This window comes from Thunnus albacares, chromosome 16, assembly GCF_914725855.1.
Source record: "Thunnus albacares chromosome 16, fThuAlb1.1, whole genome shotgun sequence".
Lineage (NCBI taxonomy): Eukaryota > Metazoa > Chordata > Actinopteri > Scombriformes > Scombridae > Thunnus > Thunnus albacares.
This window is the reverse complement of record NC_058121.1, coordinates 26,370,695-26,381,960: the sequence shown is the minus strand read 5'-3', so window position 1 is coordinate 26,381,960 and position 11,266 is coordinate 26,370,695. Positions and strand designations below refer to the sequence as shown.

General features: G+C 38.3%; 1 protein-coding gene across 2 annotated transcripts; it reads left to right on the top strand.

Annotated features, from left to right (window-relative positions):
* Nucleotides 1-814: 814 nt before the first annotated feature.
* LOC122965569 (cytochrome P450 2K1-like) lies at nt 815-11,266 on the top strand. Of its 2 annotated transcripts, XM_044329724.1 has the most exons (14): nt 815-1,096; nt 1,228-1,390; nt 1,528-1,677; nt 1,767-1,927; nt 2,109-2,288; nt 7,026-7,205; nt 7,337-7,499; nt 7,638-7,787; nt 7,876-8,036; nt 8,168-8,347; nt 9,538-9,679; nt 9,837-10,021; nt 10,587-10,728; nt 10,812-11,266. In XM_044329724.1, the coding sequence occupies exons 1-14, from the start codon at nt 890-892 to the stop codon at nt 10,997-10,999; spliced, it is 2,352 nt and encodes a 783-aa protein (XP_044185659.1). In that variant the 5' UTR covers nt 815-889; the 3' UTR covers nt 11,000-11,266. The 2 variants fall into 2 exon arrangements, with proteins under 2 accessions (XP_044185659.1, XP_044185660.1); XM_044329725.1 differs by lacking the exons at nt 7,026-7,205; nt 7,337-7,499; nt 7,638-7,787; ... (4 more) ...; nt 10,587-10,728; nt 10,812-11,266 and adding exons at nt 3,519-3,660; nt 3,818-4,002; nt 4,568-4,709; nt 4,793-5,488 and having other exon boundaries at nt 819-1,096.

The window sequence follows — 11,266 nt, the reverse complement described above, 5'->3', positions numbered from 1 at the left end:
GATGAAAGAATGCTTTTTAGTCACTTTCAAAGGAGTCAGGTTACCAAATCTTTTAAAGAGCTCATCCCTCTTTGCTGTGGGGCCAATTAATAAGATTTCTGTTTTCTCCTCATTTAATTTTAAATTTTTAAAATAGTATGCTTTTGCATATACTTGCACGGCTTGTATTATTGCCATAACAGTCACACATGCTGTAGCCTTATAATAATGTTTATCTATAAAATTCATAATAATGCTAGTCACTTATTTTCTACTGCTTTCCTTCCAATGTTGAGCTAATGATCTCACCAGCTGTGTGCTTGCTTGGTTATTTTATATCTACCTGAAAGCAAGTTGGTACTTTTGTTAATTATATAATATTGCAGGAGCCAGCTAAAAGGTGAATCATTACTGAAATATTAAACGTCCATTTATTGTGTCTCATTTAACTATGTTTGTCTCCATATCATCTGTTAAAGTTGGATGAATTTGTGGACAAGGGACACATTTTAACATAAGAATTGCATTAGATATTGTTATTCCATGTGTATTTTATGTGCATCATCAAATCAGTGTTTAATCCTCATGCACACAAGTATGCACGTGTGTGTTTGTGTGTTTGAGCGTACAATTTTATATGTGCACATCGTAGGTGCGATACAGTGGGTGTGCTCTGACCTGACCTGTTTTGAAATCAGGTTTCCAAACAACTATTCCCCTCCCTGCCTCCCCTTGAATGTTGTTTCTTTGAAGAGAGATTTGTCCTTGTAATGTTTAACACTTGGCTGTGGCAACTTTTTACTGGCAACCATAAAAGATCCCTCCTCTGCACCAAAACACTAATAGAGTTAAATACACCAGAAAGAGACTCATTTTGTCAGTGTACTTGCAACTTCAGGACACTTTTTTCATGGAGACGTTAAATCTTTTTCTCCAGTCCTCCAGTTCTGTCTCCCTGTTGGGGGCTCTGGTGGTCCTGCTGCTCATCTACCTCATCTTTTCCTCCAGCTTCAGCTCCCAGGATGACAGGAAGGAACCACCTGGACCAAAACCACTTCCCCTGCTGGGTAACCTGCTGCAGCTGGACCTTAAGAAACCCTTCCACACATTACTGAAGGTGAGGAAGTGCCATAGTAGTTGTTTTTTTTTTAGTTTGTTGTGTCTGCTAATAATTATGTCACTTTTTTCCTTTTTCCCGTGTTTCTGTTAAGCATAAAAAATGTCATGACAGTATGCCTCTGTTCTTAGCTTTCCAAGAAATATGGCTCAGTGTTCACTGTCTATTTGGGACCCAAGAAAGTGGTGGTCTTAGCAGGATACAAGACAGTGAAGGAGGCACTTGTCAACCATGCTGATGAGTTTGGAGAAAGAGATCCAATGCTGATTGTTGATGAATTTAATCAAGGACATGGTAAGGAATAAAAAAAAAACCTGAGCTTTTACCAAATTATGTTCCTGTTTTTATTCACTTGCATGTTTATATTCATAGTCTTTGCCCACAATCAGCTTATTAGTTTACATATATTTTGTTCAAATACTTCATCTCAGGGGTTGCATGGTCCAATGGGGATTCATGGAAAGAGATGAGGCGCTTTGCCTTGACTAACCTGAGAGACTTTGGGATGGGCAAGAAAGCATGTGAGGATAAAATTGTTGAGGAATGTCAATATCTTATGGGAGTGTTTAAGAAATTCAAAGGTAAGCATTTTTATTTTAAACAACTGCAATGAAAACCAACATTTAGGACTTTAAAAACAATGATTCTTTCTCTGTTTCTGTTGTTTCAGGAGAAGCTTTTGATACGACCCAACCAATGAACTATGCAGTCTCTAATATTATCTGCTCCATGGTCTATGGCAGCAGATTTGAATATGATGATCCAGAGTTCACATCCCTGGTAGATCGAACAAACAGAAACATTCTAATTGTCGGTTCCCCATCCATACAGGTATCATTTTATTCTTTTGTTAAGCTTATACTTTCAGCATTGTGGTTTCACAATACATAAAATGTGTCAACTGAATAAATAATTTCATTATTTATTTTTGTGATAATGATATTTTATTTTACATACTGATGTGTTGTGGGTTTTTTTTTTGTTGTTGTTGTTGTTTTGTTTTTTTCAACAGTTGTACAACCTGTTCCCGTGGATCGGCAAATTATTCTCTGACAGGAAGGAATTCCTGCAGTTGTCTCAATTCAACAAGGAACAGAACCTAAAGCTTTTCAGTCATTTGAAAGAGACCCTCAATCCCCAGATGTGCAGAGGTTTTGTGGATGCCTTTCTGGTCCGAAAACAAAATCTGGAGGTTGGAAAACATATCATCACCTATCAAAATATGTTCATAGCCATTATTTTAACTCTGTGTCACTTTTGTGTCCCACATTAGATAGTCATGTCCCGTATCTTTCCACAAATGAGGTCCATGTTGATCCTAGTTTGATTCTGGTTGTTTTATTTTTCCATTAAAACTTAGAATTGATGGTGTGCAGATATTCAAACCGGGTAGGATGGGGTTGTGTTGGGATCACTGTGGAAAAGAAAGTTCAGTGTTGAAAGTATTATCATCTTTCTTCCCATAATTGAGAGAGGCAGGTTCATCCAGCGTAGTAAATCATTTAATGGACTGAGCAGTGGGGTGACAGCTTGGGGGAAATGTTTAAACCTAGATATGTGGTGTTGGGACAACTGGTGGACTGTCATATTCTGTCCATATAGAGGAGGGAGGTTTCATCCAGTTAATTGAATAATTTTAGAATGTTTTAATGGTTCTAATGCTCTCTTACAATGAGGAAAGGCTTTTTTTTTCCAAAAAGAGTGATACATAATCTGCATAAAGAGAGATTTAGAGGTCTATGATTGATGTTTGAATACCTTTTTGATATTGATGTTTTGATGTACTGTAGCTTGTACCCAATTGAGTTTTGTTGCCATGAATTCTTTTATCAGGATTGTAGATCTAGAATTGTCTTTGTCATGTCTTTCTTTTTCTTTTGTAACTGATGATAGTTGACTGGTGAGAGTACTGGTGGTGTTTTGCAGTGTTTTGTTTTCTTTGGTTAGCATTTGTTCTTGGCTGAATTCCAACCTCTTGCATAGTGTCTGGAATTCCATACATAAAACCTCAACCAGTGCCATTCTGGTGCACAATTTGTTTTCAATGGATATCAAGAGCAGGAAGATGTTTCTGGTGAGCTGTCAGTGCCCCTGAGTCCTGAGATCCTAGTTGGTGTTGAGTTAAGCAAGAAATCAATGTTGTCCAGGAGAAATCTAGCTGGAGAAATCAGGTTTCCATAATCCTATACCCCAACTATGGTAGCCAGGATTCTCGTTGAAATGACATTTAAGAAATCAGTTTATTGGAGAAAGTTGACTGTAAATTGGTCATTTAGTGACAAGAATGGAGTTTATATCCTCCACCATCATTATCAAAACAAAAACTCTGTGATTCTCAGTTAGTCATTCAAAGTAATGTTACATATCAAAGATTTAGATTAGATTTGTTTCAGTAACTGCTCTGTTTCATCTGAACATGCAGGAATCTGGGATTACCAACAGCCACTTCCACAATGAAAACCTTTTGTATACCGTCCTTAATCTCTTTGCTGCTGGAACTGATACAACAGCAACTACACTGAGATGGGCACTTCTGCTTATGGCCAAGTATCCAAAAATACAGGGTAAGGAGCCGTATGTATAAACAGCGTTCATCACTAAACAGATTTTCCAGCTTTACTGACACAAAAATCATCATAAAAACGAACAAAAACAGCAAAAGAAACAAATAAACAACATGCACTTAAACATAATTTGTCCTCACCCACTTTCATCTTCTAGACCAGGTCCAGGAGGAGCTGAGCAGGGTGATAGGAAGTCGTCAGGTTCAGGTCGAGGACAGGAAGAACCTGCCCTTCACCAACGCCGTCATCCATGAGACACAGAGACTGGCTAACATCTCCCCCATGGCTCTTCCTCACAAGACCAGCCGAGACATCACCTTCCAGGGCTACTTTATTAAAAAGGTAAAATTGGGGCGTCCTTGTGGATTGGATGTTAAGATGCTGAATGTGAAATGCAAACCCAAAAACCTGTGGTTGAAATCCAGCTGGGGACTTGTGTTGCATCTCCTTCTCCCTTGTTTCCTGTCTTCTGTCTACTGTAATAAAGACATCAAAATACTTTAAAAATTACTTTAAAATCTTCTCACTGATTCCAAGTTTAACAGTAAAATAATTTGAAGTAACGCGGCTGTCGTCAGGATGCGTCCTGAGCTCCATCAAACTTCCATCAAAAGGTTCAAACTCAGGTTAGAGAAAATATTTTTTTTCTGTCATGTCACGAGGATCATCACAGTGAGTTTTCAGTTATGCAATTTACTTTATTTTTTAAATGTAACTTTAATTGATTAATTAATTTCTATATCTTCTAAGGAGTCTTGTTGGTCATCCATACCCATCTTCATGTTCAGAATAAAAAATGTGAAATTAAAATCCAAATGTGGCAAAACTGGGCCACATGAAATATTCTCTGTAGTTGATGTATTGCTCAGCATATTAAAAGCTTTTTCAAATTCTGTGTTGTCTACAGGGGACCACAGTGTATCCTCTCCTGACATCTGTCCTCTATGATGAGAGCGAGTGGGAGCATCCTCACACCTTTCATCCTGCCCACTTCCTGAACAAAGACGGAAAGTTTGTCAAGCGAGATGCATTCATGCCTTTTTCTGCAGGTTGATGAATTTAACCGTCACTTCTTGATGATGTTAATGTTCTTGCAGATGAGCTGAAACATTTCTTCTGTTCTCTCTTGCAGGTCGCAGGATTTGTCTCGGAGAGAGTCTGGCCAGGATGGAGCTCTTCATCTTCTTCACCACCCTCCTGCAGCACTTTCGTTTCACTACTCCACCTGGAGTTTCAGAGGATGAGCTGGATCTGACACCACGAGTTGGCATTACCCTTAACCCTTCACCTCATAAACTGTGTGCTGTCCCCTGTATGTGAGGAGGAGGGCTTGAAAATGCTGCTTGGCCAAGTGTCATGATTTGAACTCAGTTATTTTTAAGAGATTAGATTCTAATTTCTACAATGTTATACTCCATGTAGTGCAACAACCATGAATACACTCAACATCAATGATGTAATGAACACAATCTATGTTGAATTGCTGTTTCAGAACAACTCATGTCTCAGCAATGGATTTTGTTCTTTCTGTGCTACAAGATGTAATGATTTGATGTATATATCCATCATCACAACCACCTGTTGACTTAAATCCTTCATTTGGGGAACTTATTCCCAACATTGGCCTCAGACTTGGAGCAACTGAACCTCACACTTACTGTACTTGGGCACCAGGGGGAGACTGAGCAGTTTGACAGCAATCTCTGGCAGAGATGTGCACACATGGTGGCTAAAATGGCTCGAGCTGCTGCACCTTCTGGACCAAACTAATAAATATAATGTATATAATTGTAATTAATAATAATAAAATTATTTTTATTGCCACTGCTGCCAGTCTGATTATTATTACACCAAGTACAATACAATAACAACAGGTGACTGGGCTTCCAAGCTGTGTTAATGCCTGCATTATACTTATAATATACAAATATGCAGCTCAAAGTGTTTCACATTAAAGAGATAAAAAAAAAAAAGAGAGACATTAAGAATTAAACAGGAATACATACTTAGAATAAAAAGAGGCAAACAAGAAAAATGGAAAACAGCACATTGCATTAAAAGAGAGGACAAGAATAGCTTAAAAAGGAAACACAGCTAAAATTCTTAAGTTAAAGACATAATCAATCATGAAAAAAGAATAAAAATTCCTTAAAATGGAATAAAGTGTCTTAAAGATGGTGGGATATGGCACAAAAGAAATGGTGCAAAAATCATGCTATAGAAAGGCTAGATTAAAAAGATATGTTTATAAGTGTCGTTTAAAGCTTTCAACCGAGCCTGCTTCTCTAACGTCTTCAGGTAAGGCGTTCCACAGTTATGCTCCCAAACATAATTGAAGAAAGCTGCATCTCCAGTTTTCTTTTGGGTAGGCTCATGGGTCTAAAGCAAACCTGCAGTAGAAGATCTAAGGGCTCGTGAAGGAATAGGTGAACCTTTACAATATTTCTGAGATGAAAGAATGCTTTTTAGTCACTTTCAAAGGAGTCAGGTTACCAAATCTTTTAAAGAGCTCACCCCTCTTTGCTGTGGGGCCAATTAATAAGATTTCTGTTTTCTCCGTATTTAATTTAAAATTTTTAAAATAGTATGCTTTGGCATATACTTGCACAGCTTGTATTATTGCCATAACAGTCACACATGCTGTAGCCTTATAATAATGTTTATCTATAAAATTCATGATAGTGCTAGTCACTTATTTTCTACTGCTTTCCTTCCAATGTTGAGCTAATGATCTCACCAGCTGTGTGCTTGCTTGGTTATTTTATATCTACCTGAAAGCAAGTTGGTACTTTTGTTAATTATATAATATTGCAGCAGCCAGCTAAAAGGTGAATCATTACTGAAATATTAAACGTCCATTTATTGTGTCTCATTTAACTATGTTTGTCTCCATATCATCTGTTAAAGTTGGATGAATTTGTGGACAAGGGACACATTTTAACATAAGAATTGCATTAGATATTGTTATTCCATGTGTATTTTATGTGCATCATCAAATCAGTGTTTAATCCTCATGCACACAAGTATGCACGTGTGTGTTTGTGTGTTTGAGCGTACAATTTTATATGTGCACATCGTAGGTGCGATACAGTGGGTGTGCTCTGACCTGACCTGTTTTGAAATCAGGTTTCCAAACAACTATTCCCCTCCCTGCCTCCCCTTGAATGTTGTTTCTTTGAAGAGAGATTTGTCCTTGTAATGTTTAACACTTGGCTGTGGCAACTTTTTACTGGCAACCATAAAAGATCCCTCCTCTGCACCAAAACACTAATAGAGTTAAATACACCAGAAGGAGACTCATTTTGTCAGTGTACTTGCAACTTCAGGACACTTTTTTCATGGAGATGTTAAATCTTTTTCTCCAGTCCTCCAGTTCTGTCTCCCTGTTGGGGGCTCTGGTGGTCCTGCTGCTCATCTACCTCATCTTTTCCTCCAGCTTCAGCTCCCAGGAGGACAGGAAGGAACCACCTGGACCAAAACCACTTCCCCTGCTGGGTAACCTGCTGCAGCTGGACCTTAAGAAACCCTTCCACTCATTACTGAAGGTGAGGAAGTGCCATAGTAGTTTTTTTTTTTTTAGTTTGTTGTGTCTGCTAATAATTATGTCACTTTTTTCCTTTTTCCCGTGTTTCTGTTAAGCATAAAACATGTCATGACAGTATGCCTCTGTTCTTAGCTTTCCAAGAAATATGGCTCAGTGTTCACTGTCTATTTGGGACCCAAGAAAGTGGTGGTCTTGGCAGGATACAAGACAGTGAAGGAGGCACTTGTCAACCATGCTGATGAGTTTGGAGAAAGAGATCCAATGCTGATTCTTGATGAATTTAATCAAGGACATGGTAAGAAATAAAAAAAAAAACCTGAGCTTTTACCAAATTATGTTCCTGTTTTTATTCACTTGCATGTTTATATTCATAGTCTTTGCCCACAATCAGCTTATTAGTTTACATATATTTTGTTCAAATACTTCATCTCAGGGGTTGTATGGTCCAATGGGGATTCATGGAAAGAGATGAGGCGCTTTGCCTTGACTAACCTGAGAGACTTTGGGATGGGCAAGAAAGCATGTGAGGATAAAATCATTGAGGAATGTCAATATCTTATAGGAGTGTTTAAGAAATTCAAAGGTAAGCATTTTCATTTTAACAACTGCAATGAAAACCAACATTTAGGACTTTAAAAACAATGATTCTTTCTCTGTTTCTGTTGTTTCAGGAGAGGCTTTTGATACGACCCGACCAATGAACTATGCAGTCTCTAATATTATCTGCTCCATGGTCTATGGCAGCAGATTTGAATATGATGATCCAGAGTTCACATCCCTGGTAGATCGAACAAACAGAATCATTCTAATTATCGGTTCCCCATCCATACAGGTATCATTTTATACTTTTGTTAAGCTTATACTTTCAGCATTGTGGTTTCAAAATATATAATACATAAAAATATTTCAACTGAATACATAATTTCATTTTTTACTTTCCTGGTAATTTTTTTTTTTCAACAGTTGTACAACCTGTTCCCGTGGATCGGCAAATTATTCTCTGACAGGAAGGAATTCCAGCAGTTGTCTCAGTTCAACAAGGAACAGAACCTAAAGCTTTTCAGTCATTTGAAAGAGACCCTCAATCCCCAGATGTGCAGAGGTTTTGTGGATGCCTTTCTGGTCCGAAAACAAAATCTGGAGGTTGGGAAACATATCATCACCTATCAAAATATGTTCATAGCCATTATTTTAATTCTGTGTCATTTCTGTGTCCCACATTAGATAGTCATGTCCCGTATCTTTCCACAAATGAGGTCCATGTTGATCCTAGTTTGACTCTGGTTGTTTTATTTTTCCACTAAAACTTAGAATTGATGGCGTGCAGATATTCAAACCGGGTAGGATGGGGTTGTGTTGGGATCATTGTGGAAAAGAAAGTTCAGTGTTGATCTTTCTTCCCATAATTGAGAGAGGCAGGTTCATCCAGCATAGTAAATCATTTACTGGACTGAGCAGTGGGGTGACAGCTTGGGGTAAATGTTTAAACCAAGATATGTGATGTTGGGACAACTGGTGGACTGTCATATTCTGTCCATATAAAGGAGGGAGGTTTCATCCAGTTAATTGAATAATTTGAAAATGTTTTAATGGTTCTAATGCTCTCTTACAATGAGGAAAGGTTTTTTTCCATAAAGAGTGATACATAATCTGCATAAAGACAGATTTTGAGGTCTATGGTTGATGTTTGAATACCTTTTTGATATTGATGTTTTGATGTACTGTAGCTTGTACCCAATTGAGTTTTGTTGCCATGAATTCTTTTATCAGGATTGTACATCTAGAATTGCCTCTGTCATGTCTTTCTTTTTCTTTTGTAACTGATGATAGTTGACTGGTGAGAGTACTGATGGTGTTTTGCAGTGTTTTGTTTTCTTTGGTTAGCATTTGTTCTTGGCTGAATTCCAACTTCTTGCATAGTGTCTGGAATTCCATGCATTAAAACCTCAACCAGTGCGATTCTGGTGCACAATTTGTTTTCAATGGATATCAAGAGCAGGAAGATGTTTCTGCTGAGCTGTCAGTGCCCCTGAGCCCTGAGATCCTAGTTGGTGTTGAGTTAAGCAAGAAATCAATGTTGTCCAGGAGAAATCTAGCTGGAGAAATCAGGTTTCCATAATCCTATACCCCAACTATGGTAGCCAGGATTCTTGTTGACATGACATTTAAGAAATCAGTTTATTGGTCATTTAATGACAAGAATGGAATCCTCCACCATCATTATCAAAACAAAAACTCTGTGATTCTCAGTTAGTCATTCAAAGTAATGTTACATATCAAAGATTTAGATTAGATTTGTTTCAGTAACTGCTCTGTTTCATCTGAACATGCAGGAATCTGGGATAACCAACAGCCACTTCCACAATGAAAACCTTTTGTATACCGTCCTTAATCTCTTTGTTGCTGGAACTGATACAACAGCAACTACACTGAGATGGGCACTTCTGCTTATGGCCAAGTATCCAAAAATACAGGGTAAGGAGCCGTATGTATAAACAGCGTTCATCACTAAACAGATTTTCCAGCTTTACTGACACAAAAATCATCATAAAAACAAACAAAAACAGCATAAGAAACAAATAAACAACATGCATTTAAACATAATTTGTCCTCACCCGCTTTCATCTTCTAGACCAGGTCCAGGAGGAGCTGAGCAGGGTGATAGGAAGTCGTCAGGTTCAGGTCGAGGACAGGAAGAACCTGCCCTTCACCAACGCCATCATCCATGAGACACAGAGACTGGCTAACATCTCCCCCATGGCTATTCCTCACAAGACCAGCCAAGACATCACCTTCCAGGGCTACTTTATTAAAAAGGTAAAATTGGGGCGTCCTTGTGGATTGGATGTTAAGATGCTGAATGTGAAATGCAAACCCAAAAACCTGTGGTTGAAATCCAGCTGTGGACTTTTGTTGCATCTCCTTCTCCCTTGTTTCCTATCTTCTGTCTACTGTAATAAAGATGTCAAAATACTTTAAAAATTACTTTAAAATCTTCTCACTGATTCCAAGTTTGACAGTAAAATAATTTGAAGTAACGCGGCTGTTGTCAGGATGCGTCCTGAGCTCCATCAAACTTCCATCAAAAAGTTCAAACTCAGGTTAGAGAAAATATTTTTTTTCTGTCATGTCACGAGGATCATCACAGTGAGTTTTCAGTTATGCAATTTACTTCATTTTTTAAATGTAACTTTAATTGATTAATTAATTTCTTTATCTTCTAAGAAGTCTTGTTGGTCATCCATACCCATCTTCATGTTCAGAATAAAAACTGTGAAATTAAAATCCAAATGTGGCAAAACTGGGCCACATGAAATATTCTCTGTAGTTGATGTATTGCTCAGCATATTAAAAGCTTTTTCAAATTCTGTGTTGTCTACAGGGGACCACAGTGTATCCTCTCCTGACATCTGTCCTCTATGATGAGAGCGAGTGGGAGCATCCTCACACCTTTCATCCTGCCCACTTCCTGAACAAAGACGGAAAGTTTGTCAAGCGAGATGCATTCATGCCTTTTTCTGCAGGTTGGTGAATTTAACCGTCACTTCTTGATGATGTTAATGTTCTTGCAGATGAGCTGAAACATTTCTTCTGTTCTCTCTTGCAGGTCGCAGGATTTGTCTCGGAGAGAGTCTGGCCAGGATGGAGCTCTTCATCTTCTTCACCACCCTCCTGCAGCACTTTCGTTTCACTACTCCACCTGGAGTTTCAGAGGATGAGCTGGATCTGACACCACGAGTTGGCATTACCCTTAACCCTTCACCTCATAAATTGTGTGCTGTCCCCTGTATGTGAGGAGGAGGCACCAGAGGGGGACTGAGCAGTTTGACAGAAATCTCTGGCAGAGATGTGCAGACATAGTGGCTAAAATGGCTCGAACTGCTGCACCTATGCCCTTCTGGACCAAACTAATAAATATACTGTATATGATTGTAATTATTAATTATAAAATTATTTTTATTGCTGCTGCTGCCACTTTGATTATTATTACACCAAGTACAATACAATAACAACAGGTGACTGGGCTTCCAAGCTGTGTTGCTGCCTGCATTATACTCAATA